Below are 21,884 nucleotides of genomic sequence, written 5' to 3' on the forward strand. Positions count from 1 at the left end.
ATTTTTATCCATTCCAAGAAAATATCTGACAAATATCCAAGAATGAAGAGCCATAGTTTTTCGGTAATTTTTAAGACTAAAAATGGTGTTCCACAAACAAGGCAGCTAGTTCAGATTGCAACTTATTACATGAATGCTTAACTTTAGATCATGATCAGTATGCAACAGAACTGCTTTACGTATACCTAAAACCACATCTACGTTTGAGTTGAGCCTTAATAATTTTTACTTACTTTTAAAAATCAAAGATATTGTGGGACTTCCCTGGTGGTCCAATGGTTAAACCTGTGTCCCAATGCAAGGGGCCTGGGTTCGATCCCTTTTCAGCGAACTAGATCCTGCATGCAGCAACTAAAGAGCCCGCATGCTGCAACTAAGACCCAGCACAGCCAAATAAATAAATATTTTAAAAAACTAAATAAATAAAATCAAGGATAGTGTTACATGAAATTTCCATGTTTTTACTGCAAGTGGGTAAATGACAGAACAGTTACTGCTTTTATTTGTATAGTTTAGAACCACCACCTTGATTTGTGCTAAGATGCTGGTAGTTTTACTCACTACTATATACCACCAGTGCAAATGTCAACAAAGTAAAAAAGGCAAGTAACATCTAGGCATTATTATGAAAAGAGCTATGATGTTATGAAGGCTTCTGAACGTGTCTCTGGGTCCTCTCCACTTCCCAAGGATTCATGGATCACATTTTCAGAGCCACCGCTACAGCTACTAAGTTTTCTTGGGTACTCATTACTATGCCACAACTTAAGACTGCCATCACACAGAAACCACATTACTTTTGAAACCATCTCATACTACTTATGTAATTAAAAACAGTCTAGTGCTAAAGCTGTTTTATCTCCCCATTTTCATGAAACATGGAAAAGTTTCGGCACCTGCATTTCAGCCTCTCAGACAGATGTCTATTTTCATTCAAGAGCAGGATTATACAGTGTTGTATTTAAATGCTATTACATACCAAAATTATCTTTAATTTTCTTCTAATCAAAAAGATAAGTGGTATAATGATAAACAGGTAGCAGTGTTCACCAGTTTATAAGGAACAGATATTAAAAAGCCAAAAATAAAGTATGATACCATAAAATTTTATATAAGACAATCACAAAGCTAACATGTCTAAAACCAAATCCAGCACAAGCCTTTGTGCAGTAAAATATCCATAACTACATAAAAATTCCTTTTCTACCCAAATGATGGCATTTAATATTGTTTTACTTATTCTATATTAGCACCATAGTTTAAGGATGTTCTGATGCAAACCCTAGTCATGTTACATAAATCTTAAGAGCAACAACAACAAAGTCCTGATTGACCATTTTCAATCACATAAAGCAGTCATAAAACTTTTTTTGGCTTTAGCACTCTTTAGTATACCCAAACTTTTCAAAAGGGATGCTAATTCAAATACAAATGCTGACTCTTAAAAATTAGTCCCTCAGAATGTTTGCAACCAATCAAATTTTCATGCAACTGTATCACCAGAAAGTAGATCTTAAAAAATACAAAAGTCAAGAAAATTGTTTCCCTCAAATTACTAACCAACAAATTTTACTCAATTTGAGAAGGAAATAAAAAAAACTAGATAAAAGGATGTTGGTACCACCCTCAACACTAAAAGACAGTAGAGTAATATCCATAACAGTTTTAGAGAACAAGCAGCCAACAATCTTATAGTAACCCAATGTGTGCTTCTAGAACAGAGATAAAAGTTGAACAGTCTCAAGCAGAGAAATGCAGGCCTCCTGGGTGTTTCTCAGAAGTCTGGCCAACTAAGAGAAAAATTGAAATAAGAAATTCAGAACTGTAAGCACCACAGTAAACAGACTGGTGGAGTATTAAATATTCCACTTAACATAACTAGCAAAAATCAGGCTGTGTTTAAGGAGGATAATATTGATTCTGCTCTAAATTAGGGGAAGTATGTTTTAAGTAGAGGATATGGGGGAGATACAGATAAAGACAGAAAACTTATTTTTCCTTCACAGAAAACTTTATAGAAACTAATATATGTTATCGGAGAAGGCAATGGCTCCCCACTCCAGTACTCTTGCCTGGAAAATCCCATGGACGGAGGAGCCTGGTAGGCTGCAGTCCATGGGGTCGCTGAGGGTCAGGCATGACTGAGCGACTTCACTTTCACTTTTCACTTTCATGCACTGGAGAAGGAAATGGCAACCCACTCCAGTGTTCTTGCCTGGAGAATCCCAGGGACGGGGGAGCCTGGTGGGCTGCCATCTATGGGGTTGCACAGAGTCGGACATGACTGAAGTGACTTAGCAGTTAGCAGTAGCAATACATGTTATAGTGAAGAAATACTTAACAGAAGTTCATAAATTCTTTTACTTTCCCCTTATTTGCTGCTGCTAAGTTGCTTCAGTCGTGTCCGACTCTGTGCAATCCCTTATTTATTCCCTTTTAAATATAAAATTGATTTTTAAAAATACCACACACAATTACGTAACACCATCTTCTAGAGCTATTTCTATACAAACACCTGCCCTTTCTACCTACTTATATGCACCTCTGTCTGGAGTATTATGACTTAATATTAAGCAATGTGTTTTTTCTGATATAGGGCTTGGGGCTATTTAGGGTTTTTTAAATTTCTTATTTTATTTTTTTACTTCCAATTTATTTTTTACTTGCTTCCACCTTTACTGAGATACAATTAACATATAATATTGTGTACATTTAAAGTGAACAACATATATGTACTTGATATGTATATATACTGTGAAAAGATTACCACAATAATACTAGGTAACACATTCAATACCTCAGGGACTTCCTTGGTGGTGTGGTTTTAAGAATCCACTTGCCAGCATCAGGGACACAGGTTTGATCCCTGGTTCAGGAAGATTCCACATGTTGCGGGCCAACTAAGCCCCATGTGCCGCCACTAAAGAAACCTGTGTGCTCTAGAGTCTGCACGCTGCAACTACTGAACCTGTGCTCCACAACAAGAGAAGCCACTGCAATGAGAGGCCCATGCACCACAGGAGAGCGCAGCATGTAGCAACAAAGACCCAGCACAGCCAAAAATTAAAAGCACTTCCAACAGTTACAACTTTAAGCAGTGTGTGTGAATTTAAGATCTGATTTCCCAGCAACTTTCAAAAATATAGTATCATCAACTACAGTCACCATATTGTACGTTATATCCCCTAAATTTATTCATTTGACCACATTCTCAAATTTTCCAAGAATGACTTTGTTCCTTTTCTCTTAATCTTTTTAATTGTTTCAACTGTTTATCATTTTGTTAAAATTAAATCATTATTCAAAATAACAAAAATAAAACCTCTCCCTATTAGGGAACAAAACCATGGTACTGTTATCAGTAATTCAGGACATCACTTCTCAATATAGTTTCTAGTGGCAATGTGAAGAAAACTATGTATTTGTTGCTATTTAACACTGCTAAATTAATCTCTCTTTACACTATCCATACATCAACAAGTTAAGTCTTACCTTCAGAGCACACAAAACACCAGCTAACATTAACATGCTCGTGATTTCGGCAGCCACGCCTCGGGGTAAAGTGATTAGGGCAGATGATGCTATTGGATGCAAGGATCTTTGACCCAGCAGCCAGGCAAAAGTCATTGGCATGGTATGCCACTGGGCAGCGGACACAGCGCATCAGTCGACCTAAAAATACAAGAAGCCGAAAAACCAGGGAGAGACAAACGAAAAAGAGACTAAGTATAAAAGCAATGTTATTCAAGTCTATTTGCTAGCACTGGGAAAATGACATAAATAAATGGAAGCACTACTAGGTCAAGAGATCTTAAATACCCAATTCTCTATGAAAAAGCTGAGAGGAAACCATACAATAAACAGCCTTGAGGAGTCAAAGACACCACAACAGTAAGCAAGCCTGCCTCAGCAAGGATAAGTCCTACTCAAACCACTGTCCTGACTCTTTGGAAACTGGAATCAGCTGCAGACTAAACGGTGGTGGTACGTTTGTATATGATCAGACTAAAAGACCAGATGGTAGAAACATTAATGGCTGCTTTCGTTGACTTTTACTCTGTGATTATTTTAGATGAATGAACCTCTCTACCTCAAACCCACTTGAGATGTATCTTCTAACATACTTTACCCAACTAAAAACCATTATCCGGCCACCTGAATGCAATCTGCAATAGCAACTGAAAAGGGGAAAGTAGCTGATGGTTAAATTGCAATTTTGGTCAAGAACATTACCGTATCTCCAGGGCCAGGAAATCATGTTAATCATCTTACAGAAGGTACTGCCACTCTGCTCAAAAGAGAAGCCAACACTGCTGCATGCTTCCTGCTCAGTCCCCATAGGGAGAAGGGAGGCTCTTTGGGCAAATAAGGATTTAATGGTAGAGACACTGTATTTGACTTTCAGTGAAATCAGTAAGAGACCCACTATTACTAAGCAGAAAGAATCTAGAAACTTGAGTTTACCTGTGCCCACATACAGTTTGGAAAGCTCAGCTCTCAGCCTAACTATGACAGATGAAAAAATTTTCAGGATAGGAATTTCCATTTTCAAAAATAAAACCAATCAGCACAAAACAAATTTTTCCCTATATCACGTCCGAATGATATCACATCTGGTAGCCAAAGATACAGGGCCCACAGGAGAAGAATACATTTTGTTCTGATGGAGGATACCCACCAGAGGGAATTCCCTACCAGTCCAGTGGTTAGGACACTGCAGGTTCACTCCCCAGGGCACACGTTCAATCCCTGGTTGGGAAACTAAGATCCTACAAGCTGCATGGTGCAGTCAAAAAATGTAAGATGTCCAGCAGAACACCTTTGCAAACTAAATGTCGCTTGAGTTCCAAATATTTACTGGGCTTCCCTGGTGGCGGAGTGGATAAAAATTCACCTGCCAATGCAAGGGTAAGATTTGATCCCTAGTTCTGGGAAGATTCTAAATGCCAGGGAACAGCTAAGCCCACGTTCCACAACTACTGAGGCCGCACTCTGGCGGCTATGAGCTGCAACCGCTGAGCCTATGTGCCACAATTGCTGACATCCATGCACCTAGAGCCTGGGCTCTGCAACAAGAGAAGCCACTGCAATGAAAAGCCTGTGCACTGAAATGAAGAGCAGACCCTGCTTGCCACAACTAGAGGTATCTGTGCAAAGCCAACGAAGACCCAGCACAGCCATAAATATATAAATATTTTAAAGCTACTACATAATGCCAGGGCTCCATAAAGCACATGTAAAAATGTGGTGGCTGCTAGACTTGTCTATTACTCGCTGACCTCTCACGGTAAATGCTGGTACGCTAACAAAAGCTAGACACCATGAAGATAGATAATAGATTCCATCTGGAAACATCCACTGCCAGTGAAGCTGAGGTTCTGTAATAAGACTGGCCCACACAAGAAATACATACCTTTAGACGCAGAAACACTGGCTGGATTGGCAGCGTGACAGGTAGTACATATGTGGAGGGAACACCGGAAGCCCTTGTTCTGCATCACGGTGGGTGGATACTTCTGGACGCACTCTTCATGGTAAAACTTTCCACATAAGGGCAGAAGGCACCTTTTCACATCTTCCCCACTCTGCTTGCATACAAAACAGGTATGTATTCCTGGGAAACAGAAAAAAAACAAATTAATATAAAACACGAGCATTCACTCAGTGCTAACCCATTAGGTAGAGAGTTAGTGAGCATGAAATTCCAGCATGGGGTGGGGATGGAAAGTTGCCACACCATAAATTCCAGCATGGGGTGGGGGTGGGAGGTTGCCCACACCACAAAGCAACTCGGACACCAGCTGGTATCCTACAGTTCAACTCAATTTTGACACTATCAACTTGGAGGTAATATCAGATTCCACAGGTTAAGCAAGGGTTCAGTCCTGTAAGACTGTCCTCCACATCCACTCTTTCAGATACCAGTTTTAAGACAAGGTTGTCATCTGTACTTCTGACCCATTGGCTATAAATCAAATGCTGGGTTCGACTACCTTGCTCTAGTGGCTCATAGAACTCAGAGAATCATTTTACTTCCTAGATCATCAGTTTTCTAAAAAAGGATATAATTCAGGAACAGCTAGATAAAAGAAATACACAGAATAAAGTATGGGGAAAGGGCTCAGAGCTTCCAGGCTCTCTCTAAGCATGTCACATTCCCCTAATCTCTATGTGTTCACCAACCCAGAAGCTTTCCAAACCCCATGCTTTTGAGGTTCAATGGAGGCCACATTACTTAGGCATGATTGATTAGATCACAGGCAACTGAGGACTAATCCAACCTCTAGCACTCTCCCCTCCAAAAAGGTCAGGGGGAGATGAATCCCTTTAATCATATGATTGGTTCTCCTGGCAATCAGCTCCCATCCTTTAGGGAGATCTAAAAGTCATCTCATTAACATAAAAAAAAAAAAAAGGAAAACATCTTTATAGCTCTCATCACTTAGGAAATTTCAAGTGTTTCAGGACCTCTGCACCAGAACTGGACAAAGACCACATATGTATTTATTTAAAATCATAATATCACTGTAAAGAACGTTATAAGACTGGTCAGGATGACAATATGAACCCACTGAACAATCTTAGTGTTATTATTAAGTAGAAATTTTAATAAATGCTTGCTGATGTGATGTAATACGACGAAGTATACATCCCCCACAAAGTACTCTTGCCAAAAGAAAGCTGACCTGACCTAACCCAGCCTCCAGATCTAACTACAAGTTTCTGGGAAATATGGAGGATAGATGAACAAATTAAAAGGAAACATTAAGGATATATCAACCAAATTTAGAATATGGAAAACTTAACAGACAAATGATCACTGTTCCAAGAAATAAAGAATACTAAAATAGTGGGTGAGGGGCCCCTCAAATATGTGCAGTTATTTGGATCCAGCTATAAGGTTCGTCATGTAGTGTTGACAGATAAGCTATGGTTTAGCACAGGTGCATGCTAAGCACTGAAAATGGGACTAGCCCAAACTGAGATGTGTAGTCAGTGTCAATACACACTGGAGCTTGAAGACCTGGCAAGTAAAAAAGAATGGAAAAAATTTCAGTCATTTTCATACTAACACATTATTGACTGGAGACAACGTAACACCATGGGCATTACCTTCTGCAAAAATCCCCCAACCTGAGAACTAATTATATGCAGATACATTTTTAATATACTGGACTAAATAAAACATATACTTCTCTTGTGAAAGAAAAAAAAAAATCGGGTGAGGGGAATGGTACTGTTGTAGACTAAGAGAAATTCAAGAGATGAATTTTTTTTTATTAAAAAATAAAATACAGGGACTTTATTTGGATCTTGATTCAAAACACTACAGAACAATATATTCAAAGACAAAGTGGGAAAATCTGAAAGTAGGACTGAGTAGCTGAAGACACACAGGAGTTACTGTTTATACTGGATATTATTTAAGTTTTAAAAAAATATGCTAGTATAATATATTTTGAGTAAAATGAGGCCAAAAGTTGTAATTACTGAAGCTAAGTGATGAGTACATTCAATCTTTTATACTTTTATCTTTTATAGTTTTCTCTCTACTTCTGTTTATGTGTGAGGAATTCTGTAATGAAAAATTTAGACAGAAAAAAAAAAAAAAATCTACCTCTCTCTGAGAAGCAGTATGATATAAGGGAAACAGCCCAGGTTTGAGAGGCAAGACAGACTTGAACATGAAGCCTGCTTTTGGCACTTGCTGGAAATAGAAGCATATTAAAATTACGTACTTAAGATCTTTATAGTGATATCACCCAACTAATAATGATTTTATGAAAAAATCTAAATAAGTATTTGAAAAGAAGCTTTCTACTTGCCTGATGTTGAATAACTGGCAGCCAATATTGAAGTGGAGTAACCTAAGTTATGGTGTGTTCATCCTACTACAGGAAAACAGAGTGAGCCAAATAAGAAATGACTCCTTTATGCTTACTCTATTCACCTTTACTAAAACTAGGGTAAAATTTTCTGCATTCAAAAATAATAACCTTGGATTTCCCTATGGTCCAGTGGTTAAGAATCTGCCTGCCAATGCAAGAGACATGGATTTGATCCCTGGTCCATAAGATTCTACATAATGCAGGCCAACTAAGCCCGTGCTCTAGAGCCAGAGAGCTACAACTGCTGAAGCCCACAAGTCCTGGAGTCTGAGCTCTACAATAAGAGGAATCATGGCAAGGAGAAGCCCATGCACCACACCCAGACACCCACTCGCACCAACCAAAGCCTACACGCAGCAACGAAGATCCAGCGCAGCCAATAATAGATAAATAAATAAATAAAACATCTCTCTTACATCACATAATACATAAAAAACTTAATTCAACATAGACTATAGACCTAAATGTGAAACCTAAAATTGTAAAACTTTTCAGAATAAAATCTTTTCAACACTGTGTTTAGCAAGATTTCTTAACCAAAAAAAGAAAAAAGATTTAATCAGTCAGTTAAAACAAAAATTTGATAAACTAACCTCAACATTAAAGAAAAAACCAACCCCAATTTTTAAAAAGCTTTGAGTACTCTTTCTTCCTCAAGACAGAAAACTAAGCACATAAAAGATGTGCAATATCATCCATCATGAAATGCACATTAAAACCACAATGAAATACCACTACTCATCGTCAAATCGCTAAATTAAAAAGACTGACACTACCAAGTGTTGATGAAGATATGGCAGAATTAAAACCCTCACACATTGCTGATGTGAAGCAAAATGGTACAAGGACTGAATGTTTCTTAAAAAGTAAAGCTGACCGTATAAACCACCATTCTGCTCTTAGATAAATATACAACAAAATGCATCCATTCAAAGGATACACAGTGCTTTTTTTAAAATAGCCCGACCTGAGAACTAACAAAAGGTACATCAATAGATGAGTGGATAAACAAACTGCTATATCCAAACAATGGAATACCAGTGGCAATAAAAAGGAATGAATTCTCAATACTTACAACAATGTTGTTGACTCTCAAGATAACTATACAGAGGGATGGTTTCAAAGGTGTGTACACACACACACACAAAAAAAAAAACTTATCAAAATGTATACTCTGTGTAGTTTACTATATACCAATTAAACCTCAATAACACTATTTTAAGGAAGAATGAATTACTGATACATACATCAACACAGATGAGTCTTATTATGGTGAGCTGGACACAAACTCTAAACAAAGGTAAATCTAATGTTTTATGAACAGAAAGCAGATCACTGTTTAACCTGAAATTGATGATGGGGGTGAAGGAGTGAGGTGCAAAAAGACTGACTAGATCTGATCACAAGGAAACTTTCTGGCATCATGGTAATGTTCTAAATCTTCACTGTCGTCATGGTTGCATGGGTGTATACATTTTATTAAACCTATCAAAACATGTATTTAAAAGAAGCACATTTTATAGTAGGCAAATTGAACTTCAATAAAGATGATTTTTAGCTAGCATATGATCTGCAATCCCATTCCTGGGCATTATCCAGAGAAAAACAAGGTTCAAAAGGATACAGGAACCCCAGTGTTCACTGCAGCACTGTTACAAGTCAAGATATGGAATCAACCTAAATATCTGTAGACAAACGGATAAAGAAGATCCAGTACCTATAAAAAATGGAATATTACTCAACTGTTAAAAAGAATGAAACAATGCCATTTGCAGCAACATGGATGGACCTAGAGATTGTCATACTGAGTAAACTAAGGAAGACAGAGACAAACAAATACAGTATGATAGTGTTTATACACAGAATCTTCAAAAAAAAAATACAAGTGAATTTATTTACAAAACAGACTCACAGACTTAAGAGAAAAAAACTTATGGTTACCAGCAGGGTAGGGATAATTACAGAGTTTGAGATAGACATGTATAGAGTGCAATATCTGAAATACATAACCAACAAGGACCTACTGTATAGTATAGGGAGCCCTGCTCAACATTATGTAACAACCTAAATGGGAAAAGAATTTTTAAAAAATAGATACAAGTGAATCACTGGGTTGTACAACACAACATTCTTAGTCAACTATACTCCAATATAAAATGTAAAGTTAAAACAAAATTTTAGGCAAAATTACCCCACAACTATCTTGTCTTCCAATTTTTGTTCCTATACTGCTGAAAGTGGTAGCAGAAAGATGAAACAACTCAATTTGACATAGCCATCTACTTACAGATACCAGTTAATTCTGTCTCTTATTTTCCACAAGGGCTAGTCTAAGCCTACACTCTTTCCTTCAAGTTACAAAGTTACAAAACCTTCCCCACCACTCTCACCATGTCAAGGAAAATGTCTGTCTTCCTCATAATTACATGGTACATTCCTCTTTAATCTTTTTATCTCTTCAAGACTATCCTCTCCTGTCTCTTTGACTGTACTTCATTAATAATTTCCCCTCTTAGTATGGAAATTTATTTCCCTACACAATTCTCAACCTTCATTCTAAGATGTTCTTCCTCCTGACCCTAAAACATCCTACCTTCAGCTCTTTTTTCCAGTGAAGTTAAGTTTCTGTAATACATAGTGTACACTGCTACCCATTCATTCATCTTTCAGTCTGGTTCAGTAAGGCACTCTCTCCTGCTTCCAAAAACAGATCTCCTTTTCACTCCAGAATCTCCCTGGTCTATCTGACACGTCTGCCTCTCTACGGCTATTCTTTTTTGACTAGTTCCTCAGTAGCTACATTTAAGTGGGTATCCCCAGGCACTATTATTAGCCCTCTTCTCACTACGACAGATGCTTTCTATTTGCACAGCATCATGCACACCTGCAATTTTAATGACTTATAAGATCTTTATTGTCAGCCCTATTTTCTTACTATTTTCATACTATGACATTTCATAATGCTGAAAAAAGAGCAATCTCTTTAGCACAGCTGTGAGGTCTCATCTGACCACTCCTAGTTACTGACCCAATATATATATGTATCTTGTAACTCTCACAAAACAGCTCTTTCTCATTTTTTTGTTAAATAATTTGTGCACTTTGTTAATTATACGTTAATAAAATTGTTTAATTTCACAAATAATCATGAAGTGAATAACATTTCTTACCAGTCAGATCAAGAAACATAAAATATCATCAGTAACCCAGAAGTCCTCCTCATCACTACCTATGCCTCGCCTCCTCCCTAAAATACCTAGAACTCCAAACATACTGAACTATGCTATCTACTCCCCAAATAGTTTACACTTTCTTTACTGGACCTTCCATCCTTCTCCTCCATAGACCAATTTCTACTTTACTCTTAAAGCCAAACTAAGACGCCCTCTTCTCTGGCACTAGTGCATCTTCGCTCACACAGCACTTTCATGTTCACAACACTTTTTGCATTACGTTATGCTATACATTCATTATCCACTTTGAGTTCTTTGGAGAGCAAAGACCACAGAGCACCTATCTCTGTGTCTGTAGGAATTAGTTAAGTATTACCACAAAAAAGTGTCTCTAATAAACAATTTTTTCCTACAAAACTTAAAGCTCAAAACTTCCTTGGAAGAAGACCTATCTACTTTACCTGTGCGACATTCATTGCAGATAAACTTTCCTCTGGGCATTTCAGTTAATCCAAGGCACTCCAAGTGGAAAGCCCCACAGCACTGAGCCTCACATAATAGCAGCTCACCCAGTTTCTCACAGTTCTGTTAGGAAAAAGAAAACAGATCTTTCTATAGAGAAAGGTTTTAAAAATCCCAAGCAGAAAGTCTTCATTAAAGCAAAAATTAAGAAGCAGCTCTGGCAGAAACAAAAAATACCACCATTCATTCAGCTACTATTTATAATTACCTCCTTTATGCCAGGAACAACAAGGTCCTGGCTCCCATCATTCTTACATTCTAAGGATATGAAGATACAAGTAAATGAATAAACAAAAATATCAGAAAGTAAATACCTGAGTAGAATTCAAATAGCAAATTTGGACTGAGTGGTTAGGATTGGCCTCTTAGACTGGGCTCTAAATGACAAGTCAGCCATATGATATGAAGGGACCAAGATGGCAGAAAGTACAGAAAGCCCACAGACAGGAAAAACCATTGCACGCTATGAATCACAAAGTCAACATCACTGGACAAAAGCAAACACAAGTTAGAAGTGGCAGAAATGAGAAAAAGACAAACAAGAGCATGGCTGTGTGGCCTTATAGATTATTGCACAGAGTTTCACATTTTATTATAATTACAAAGGTGTGTCATTATAATGAGAGCTATACCAAGGGAAGGTTGAAGTTAGGTATTTATCTAAGCACAGGTCCCTATGACTACATGAAAAATGAACTGAAGAGGGGAAGCAGAGATAATCAAAGAGGCTATTGCAATCATTCAAGCAAAAAATACTGCCCAGTTGGATTGGGGTCACAACAGTCCAGAAGGGCTCTCTGGTTGACATCTGAACAACCCTTGAGATACATCAAGAACCATGAGAGAGATCACCTTTCTAAATTAATCTCATCTAAAACAGGGTGTGAATGATAACAGAATCTTAGGAAATAAAAATCTGACTTTGTTGCTTTGAAAACATTTAAAGAGTTATGAAAATTCTGGAAATTCCCAATATTTGTTACATCTCTAAATATTTTCCCCCATAGTGATTTTCTACTTGTTTCCCTATAGTAATATCAGCAGAAAAATGCTAAAAATGAAAAAAGTCTTATACTTATTTTTAAGACAAGAAAAGGGGAAAGATGGCTAGGCAAGTCTAATATTTTCAAGAACCTAAAGAAACAGAACAGGTGATGGCCACCTAACATCAAAGTTTAAATAAGCGAGCAAGGAGAAAAGCTTTGGGAATAAAGGGCCAGAGGCAGCCAGGAATTAAGAGGGGGACTGCAAAAGATCCTGAGCCAGAATCACGATTGGCCCTCCCGTTATCTACTATTCATACAAATCCACCTTCATCACTCAAACAGGAAAACTTCAAGTATACTATGTACTGAAGAATAAATTTTTCAAATTAACCAGATATTACAGACTAATCCTTTAATTGGGATGACCATGTAATTCATCTTTCCAACTGGGACACCAGAACATGAAAGAAGGTGCTGTCAATAAAGAAAGTATACAAGCACAGCAGACTGAAACAAAGACTGATCCAAACAAACCAGGACCACAGGGTTAGACACCTTATATTATATGACAGTTTTGATGGGCTTAAGTCTCTGAGGACTAACACTAGGAGCAGGACTGAATATCATCAACAAGAGACAAACTGAGTTGAAATTATATTGGCCATAATAATAATATTTTATACCTGGACTAATTTTGTTTTTTAGAAGTTTCAATGAGGGAGAAAGACACCAATATTTTCAACTTTCTATATGTAAGTTTTAATGCATTTACAAGGGTAAATTAAGACTGTGAAAACAGAATATAACCAAAGCATCCATTTAATTGACTCTATTCCCAAGTAAGATAAAGGCATTTGACATTATAGGGTCACATTTCACAGAAAAGCAAGACAACATAGCAGTTAAGGCTCAAAACCCAGATTGCCTGGGTTTGAATCCTGGCTCCACAAAGTGACTACAAGCAAGCCATTTAACACCTGGTGCCTCAATTTCCTTATACAGTGTATTAAAAAGCAAAGACATCACTTTGCCAACAAAGGTCCATACAGTCAAAGCTATGGTCTTTCCAGTAGTCATGTACGGATGTGAGAGCTGGACCATAAAGAAGGCTGAGAGCTAAAGAATTGATGCTTTTGAATTATGGTGCCAGAGAAGACTCTTCAGAGTCCCTTGGACTGCAAGGACTCAATCCTACAAAAAATCTATCCTGAACATTCACTGGAAGTACTGATGCTGAAGCTCCAATACTTTGACCATTTGATGTGAAGACTGACTCAATGGAAAAGATCCTGATGCTGGTGAAGACTGAAGGCAAAAAGAGAAGAGGGCGGCAGAGGAAGAGATGGTTGGATGGCATCACTGACTCAATGGACATGAATCTGAGCAAACTCTGGGAGACAGTGAAGGATACTGCAGCCTGTAAGCTACAGTTCATGGGGATGGAAATAGTCGGAGATGGTGTGGCAACTGAACAACAAAAATGATGATAATAAAATCTTATATGAGATTGTTATGATACCTAAATGATGCAGAATTCAAAAAGTGAATGTAAAGACACAACATATAATAAAAATGCTATATGCTTATTAAATAGCAAACAAAACAAAACAGACCAAGAAAATTTTGAAGTGAAAATTCTCCTTGAAAAATTCCCTAGAAACCCAAAGATTCTTACACCATGAGAGGTGCAGCAAAATTACCTCTGGCTGAGCAACCACAGATTCTCTGACATCTCAGATTTAACTTTAGGTTATCTACCCAGGGACAACACTATTTCATTTCTCCTTTTGTGGGGAGAGAGCAGAGTTAAAGCCTTAAGGAAGACAAGTAATTCCAACGGAATCATCGCAGAAAATTTTTATTCTAACTATGACTAAGTCATCAAGAGATGGGAGACGATTTCTCTTAAAAGATAAGCATGCAATCAAAATGCAAGTTGGCAAACATTCTCTACCTGACAGACATTCTCCTTGAGTGCGGCTCCACCTCCTCGCTCCCCCTGCAGTTTTTTAGATGCAGGCATTCCATGGTCGTTTTCTACACCCTCCTCAATAGTGTCCTTGGGGCTTGCAGCTGTCCTGTGTGTCATCAGTTCTCCCTTGCAGAGAAAAAAATAACATCCCACATCTGTATTATTGATGTCTCCGCCATCTGACCCCCTCCCTCTGGGCTGCTATTTGTCTATCCATTAAGCACTTACAGATGTTCAGCCAATCACGCGGGCGGACTGCATGCAATGTTAGTTCTAACCCTGCTGTGATTGGGCGGGTAGTGGGCGCCTCATGCCCTGCCACTAACTGCTCTGAGGCTGTTCCACTGGAACTTTTTGAGCTGTTCCATTTTAAGGTTTCACTAAGGGAGAGAAAACATTCTTAAGTTTATTTGATTACTTATTTGTCCTTCCAAGATCAGTATTTCCTAAATAATGCCCCCCTTGGGCATTCTATTCATATTATCCTGGAAAGAAATGCTCTGCACCATAATGTGTGATGCTGACCTGACTTGTTCTAATTCTCTCTTAACCTGAATTGGAAAGTGAGGGATAGCATCAATGACTTCAGTGATGCTCTGTAAGGAAATGGCTTTAAACTTCTGTTTCCTGAAAGTCACCGGTTACAAACATTACTCCAAATTAAGTAGTTGGTGGTTTCAATATATAAGCAAATGAGTTTTTCCCTTAACTGTAGCAGTCTCAACGTTTAAAGGGCAATATCCAAGTTCATTTGGATCATGTATTTTCTTGGTATTGGTGCTCTCTGGTTTTAGAACAATTTTACTTCATGATGAAACAAATTATGTATTTCATCTGACATTTAGAGCATGAGGTATGATCTTTTAAAAAGGTCATGCCCACAGGTACTATATGTGTTTTGACTTACTTCTACTAGAATCAGGTTCTCCTTTTCTCCAGTATTCCTTATCACTATTAGCAGTTTCAATAAAATACTATTTTCAGGTAAACTCAAGGGAAAGAGGGGTGTGGACTCTATTGTGAAAAGAAGCTTCACTATGGAAGGTCAAAAGATGAAGAACTGAGTAATACCTCACAGTTTGGAGTTTCTTTTGATGAGATGTCATTTTTCACTTTTTTACAATGCACCTTGGCTGTAGCATGCCTCTGTCGTTTTCGCTTCCTTGGTTTATCAAACAGCTTGGCAGTGCCTAGGACAGGATAACAGGTGTTACCTGATGGCTGATAATGTACATGTCTAAGAACTTCTAACCTCGACTAAAGGTACCTCCTAGAATTATGGAATGTCAAGAGTGAAAACAACCTTAATTTTAATTCTCTGACTTTGTAGATGAGGAAAACAGGGGAAGATTAAAAAAAAGAGACTTACCCATTAGTATATATGTAGTTGGGGAAATGGCTATACACATACATATATATGTATGTATAAAGTGAAGTCACTCAGTCATGTCAGACTCTTTGCAACCCCATGGACTGTAGCCTACCAGGTTCCCCGTCCATTGGATTTTCCTGGCAAGAGTACTGGAGTGGGTTGCCATTTCCTTCTCCAGAGGATCTTCCCGACCCAGGGATCGAACCCGGGTCTCCCACATTTTAGGCAGATGCTTTAGCATCTGAGGTACCAGGGAAGTACGTATGTATGGGTGTATATATATATTCTGTTTCCTACAGATTAAACAGTAAATATATAGATTATTAAAGCAATTTCATTTTATGTGGTTGATATGAAAGATTTTCTAGTTCCAGAAAGGACTTTAATATCGTTCAGATAGGGAGGAAATGCATTTAGTAGTCAGGTAAAGATAACTAAAGATAACTAAAACCAGGCCTCCAAGATTAAAGACAATAAAGTATATCACTCTCTGACTTAAGGATTTAGATAAAAAATTGCAATACATAAGATCTGGCTTACAGGAGGAGAGAAGAACACCTCCCTACCCCAATCAATACATCTATCAGCCAAAAGGATATATTCATGCAGCGGTATTATAACCTTGAACATCCAACAGTATAAAATAAATGCCTAGTCTGACATATTGAGAAAATGGTCTAGATTCTCCTTCAATTTATATTCTACATAGTTCCACTTTCTGTTACAGAAACATTAGGAGGACTCTAAAGAGGTATTTTGTAAAATGTTCCGGGATATTTAGGCTAGATATCAACATGAAGGTTGGACTTTGGAAGACTGCTTTAGGGTTCTCTTCTTGAACTGCCTGATTGAGATGGAGAAGCTCTGCTATCAAAGCAGCTGACAGATTAAGACTAAAAAGGAAGAGTCAGTATGGTGGCAGAATAAAGGTTCAAATTTCTCACAAATTAAAACACTTAGATGAAACTTACAAAGGATTACGTACAGGCAGTAGGTTTTACAAAAAGCTGAAGTACAAGTGTATACGGGAAGAGCTGATATCATTTTGAAAGTACTTTTTGTTATTTAAATCAAACAAATTTACCACCCTATATAACTATATAACTGCATACAGGGTTAAAATAAGTTAATATACTGCTAAACTTACTTGCTGAAAAACTTAATCACAGATCACATTTACAGAAGTGTACACTGAAGACCACAAAAAATATAATCTCCCCATAATACCTTTTGCTGATAGACCATATCTGATGCACTGTGCTCACATACAGGCTAATATTTCAGGAATGACACATTAATAGATGGCACTGGCAGACAACATGATCAAAGGGTAGAAAGAATTCGAATGGAGAAAAAAGAAAATACAGAGTGGATAACGAGACACTGGTGTGGCAATAAATTTGGTCAGATTTGAACATCCCAACTCTGCCAGCCTCTTTCATCTTCATGTTTCTTCTACAAATAGGGATAATATAGATAATTTCCCAATTCTTAAAATGCTTTAGACTGATTAAAGGGAACAGTCCTTAAGCAAAGAAAGTGGTAGATACTATAACTGTTATTATTTCATCTGTTATTATTTCATCTGAAGCGCTGTCAATTCTTCCTGTGGGCAGAAACAAGGTGACCAAGCACAAGTTCCAGGAAACAGATTTAAATTTAATCCAGAAGATTCCCAAGGCCTTAGGATGCAACTATAATAGACTAGGCTCAAATGTTTAAACTCTTCTCTGACCAAGGTCACAGGTGTGATAAAAGAATATAAAACCATGAAAGACTTAAGATGATTTGCAATTTCCCCTGAACTCAAATTCTCTATTTCTATTCCACAGAAATAAAAACTGAATCAAAGCCAAGAAACTAATGAATGATGCAGTATAGAGAATTATCTAATAAGAATAGGAACTGATTTTTCTCTGCTATTCCTAACATTTCCTTAATACTAATATAATTCTAATAACATTTAACTAATTTCAGCATAAAGATGGAAATGAATCAATACAATTTCCTAGTGTTATTTGAAGCATATATTGAGCAAATAAGTCTTAGAACTTGCAATCTCACTGTTCTCACTTAGCCGACTTCACAGTTATTTCTGTAATCCATTTTTTAAATCTCAAGATACTCACCTCCACCAAACTCTTTAGAACGAGATGCAGCACACGATTCATTAATGTCATTCTCCAAGTGACCAGCTTCATAGCACTGTAAATAAGTAAGATGCATCGTGTTTTACACAGGAGTAGAAATTAAATCCTTTACATTATATGCCAAAAGTTGGACTGCCTATTGACATAGATATAGAATCTTAGCTATTTTGGACAATTAAAGGAACAGTACGATAATAAAGAAACTTTGTGACAGAAAGCATCAGATTTTTTTAATCCTCTAAAACTCAAGAACACCACATGGGGCAGACAGGCACTGGGCGGGCGGGAGGCGCGCACACACACAGGACATTGGCGTACTCAAGAGATTCCCAGTGTATAGAGCATATACAGAACACTGTTCTCATTGAAGTAGGAGTGAAAAAGTATGTGGTCATATACCCACCAGCTCAATTCTATTCCACGCCACCCTGTATTTAAAATCTACCTTCCTAATATTATACTTACGGCCACTGGATTTTACAGAGACTTATTTACTTGGTGAAATCTAAACATAAAAAGTTTGTATCATGGAAAGTCTTTCTAATTCAAGTTGCTATCCATTAAGAAATGTAAATTGAAACAACACGGAAACTAAAAACAAAACACTTAAAATATTGTGAATTCTCTGGCAGTCTACCAGTTGGGACGCCACGCTTTCACTGCCAAGGGTCCCTGGTTGGGGAAGTATTAATAGGATTCCACCAAGCCATGCACCATGGCCAAAAAAAGCCAACATTCAACATCAAGAATAATTTACTACACATTTTATTCCCCTACTACTAATGCCTGTATCAATTAGTTCTATTCCAAGAAATGTCTTCTCCTACAAGAATGATATTCTTCATCATGACTGTAAAAATTTAGTGGCCACAAAAGCAAATTTAACAGATGCTATTCTTGCTATGAAGTTCCCAGAATTTGAGGTCAAAACAACATAAAATGCAGCTGTGAATTTCTGAATGCTTCTTATATATATTAATAAACTATAAGAATATAACTTTCCTCATGTTCCATGTAGATCAGTCTTATAAAGTCAAATAAAATCAAAGAGCTAATGTTAGGTATCTAGTTAAAAGGAACAAAACACCAGTAGAGAAACACACAAAATAGATTACATAATTTAAAGAAAACTACCATTTATATTACTTTGATAACGAATTCATACTTCACTGTTTAACACTAACCCAAAAGTTATGGGACAAAAAAAATCAGAATGTTCCCAAAACTATAGTCAGAGAACAATACACAAAATATTCTCATGTCTGATATCAACAACTTTGTTAAATTAAAATAGAAATAACAAGGTACATACACACAAATCACACTATGTGAATAAAAATCCATCTGTTCTGCTTATAATAAAAAAAGACCACAGAACTCTGTAAGTGCCTTGGAGGGTACATGGAAGATTCCATTAATTTATTTTTTATGTGTAGCCTGGTGTGGATATGTATTATTAAGTCAGTGCACTCTTAAAGTACCAGTACCGCAACAGACTACCTCTTTCTCTGAAGCCACCAACTGATCCATTTTAGGAAAGATGTGGCCTGCCTGTTAACCCATGACAAAGTCCCAAGATCGAGCTGAATCATGGTTTCAACCTGATGGTTTCAAAATACAGTTTGGAGTAGCCAAGAATTTAACTGTGAAGTTGACTAGGTCAGACAGTAGAACTGACTTAGAGGTAACTTTTCTCCAGAGTCTGGGTCTAGCCATCACCAACAATTCTAGTTTTCACTTGTTCTAGCACCAAATCTGATTCCCATCTCCCTACCAAAAAACTAAAAATTCAACAGTGACAGGGACATTAATTATATTTAATGCTTAAAGAAACCAAAAATATGTAAAATATGGATAGCAATAGAGATTTTTAACTCATGGTACTAAAACTGGATATGCACTTCAAAACTCCATCTCAAAAAATGAAGATCTACCCTGGAGAAAGAAATGGCAACCCACTCCAGTATTCCTGCCTGGGAAATCCCAAGGAGAGACGAGCCTGGTGGGCTACAGTCCATGTTGTTGCAAAGAATTGGACACGACTCAGGGACTAAACAACAACAACAACTTCAAACAAAATGACCTCATGGGCTTCACTTCCCAAGTGGGATTTCTGGATGCTAAGACCCCGTGTGAGTGGCTTATACCTCCTCATTCAACAGGTTATCATCTGCATATTCTTCTTTTATTTTGGTGTTTTCAAACTTGTTTTTAAATTAATTTTTTAATTAAAGTATAATTGATTTACCATGTTGTATTAATTTCAGGTGTATAGCAAAGTGATTCAGTTGTAATAACATATAACTTTTTTCAGAATCTTTTCCCTTATAGGTTATTAGTAATACAAAATATTGAGTTGAGTACCCTGTGCTATACAGTAGGTCCTTGTTGGTTGTCTATTTTATATATGGTAGTGTGTATATGTTAATCGCAAACTCCTAATTTATCCCTCCCCCTCCTTTCCCCTTTGGTAACTATAAGTTTATTTTCTTTGTCTCTGCGTCTGTTTGTTTTTTATATGTTCATTTGTATCATTTTTTTAGATTCCACATATAAGTGATATCATATGATATTGTCTTTCTCTTGTTTACTTCACTTAGTAAAATCAAATCTAGGTCCAAGCATGCTGCTGCAAATGGCATTGTTTCATTCTATAATCTGCATAGTTTTCATTCAACACACTAGCTCCAGCTTCTCAATACACCTGCAGGAGCTCAAGCAAAACAATGCAGACATTTACTGGTGTGAGGCTGAGAGAATCAAAGCAGACCCTGGGGTCTGAGTTAAAGTGACCACTGACCCAGATAAGGACTCTTCCTCCAGGCATCACGTTGCTGGTCAATGGAGGTTCCAGCATCCCCTTCATTCTTATTCAAACTATAGAGATGAATCCCCAAACCTTCCCCTGAGACCATGTGTATGAGTATGAGTGAGTGAAGGAATGAGTGTATGACATCAGAAGAAGATGACTGTCTTAGCCTCTCAGAGCAGGACACGCTCAACTCAGGTAGAAGAATTTGAAAAAGACCATGTCCCAACGGATTCATGTCAATGTATGGCAAAACCAACGCAATATTGTAAAGTAAATAAATAAATAAAACTTTTAAAAAAAGACAAAAAAAAAAAAGACTGTGTTCCCATTTTGATCACTGATGGCACCCACTCTGCCTTCCATGGAACTGGATAAGCCTGAAAGTCCTACCGCAATGGAACCTCCAACTTTCATCAGACTTTCTCTCTGGACAAGACATTGAAGAGAATGGGGGCTACCAATTTTCCTGGGGCTTCCCCCCAGATCTCCTCAGAGACCTGTTGACCCAGAGGACAGTACCAATCATGCCCAGGAGCAGGGGTACCTTCAGGAAGACCAGGAGCAGGAAGTGGATGCTGCCCAGCAGGGACCTGTGGGGGACACGGTGACAGGAAGTGAGTTGCTCCAGGCCCCCTCTTCCCAGCTCTCTGGGTGCCTGGGTCCTGGTTCCAATAACCTACGTGAGGGTCAGCCTTGGCCCCTACGGTGACAATGGACTTCACTCCCCCAGACTCTCCTTCTTCATTTCTCACTGTTCTTACCCTTGCTGCTCTACTGAGCAGGAAAGGACTAGTGTCCTCATAAGAAGAGCTTAAAACACAGACACACAAAGGGGAAGCCACGTGATGCCACGGGGAGGAAGGCAGACGTCTACAAGCCACGGAGAAAGGCCTTAGAAGAAAGGAATTCTGCTGAAACCTTGATCCCACACTCTGGCCTCCAGAGTTGTGCAAAAATTAATGTTGTGTAAGCCGCCTGGCCTGTATTGCTTTGTCATGGCAGCCAAAC

The 21,884-nt window shown here is 37.8% G+C and overlaps 1 protein-coding gene across 5 annotated transcripts in view; it reads right to left on the bottom strand.

The window, feature by feature from the left end:
* Positions 1-21,884, bottom strand: part of NSD1 (nuclear receptor binding SET domain protein 1) — a 147,822-nt gene that overhangs the window by 32,310 nt on the left and 93,628 nt on the right. For all 5 annotated transcript variants that reach the window (XM_040240475.1, XM_040240477.1, XM_040240474.1 and 2 more), the window contains 6 exons: positions 18,044-18,119; positions 15,614-15,732; positions 14,525-14,668; positions 11,524-11,647; positions 5,414-5,614; positions 3,493-3,672 (listed from right to left, as the gene is read on the bottom strand). In XM_040240475.1, the coding sequence (XP_040096409.1) occupies positions 3,493-3,672; positions 5,414-5,614; positions 11,524-11,647; positions 14,525-14,668; positions 15,614-15,732; positions 18,044-18,119 (844 nt within the window). The remainder of the gene's footprint in view (positions 1-3,492; positions 3,673-5,413; positions 5,615-11,523; positions 11,648-14,524; positions 14,669-15,613; positions 15,733-18,043; positions 18,120-21,884) is intronic.

This window comes from Oryx dammah, unplaced genomic scaffold, assembly GCF_014754425.2.
Source record: "Oryx dammah isolate SB20612 unplaced genomic scaffold, SCBI_Odam_1.1 HiC_scaffold_5, whole genome shotgun sequence".
Classification (NCBI taxonomy): Eukaryota; Metazoa; Chordata; class Mammalia; order Artiodactyla; family Bovidae; genus Oryx; species Oryx dammah.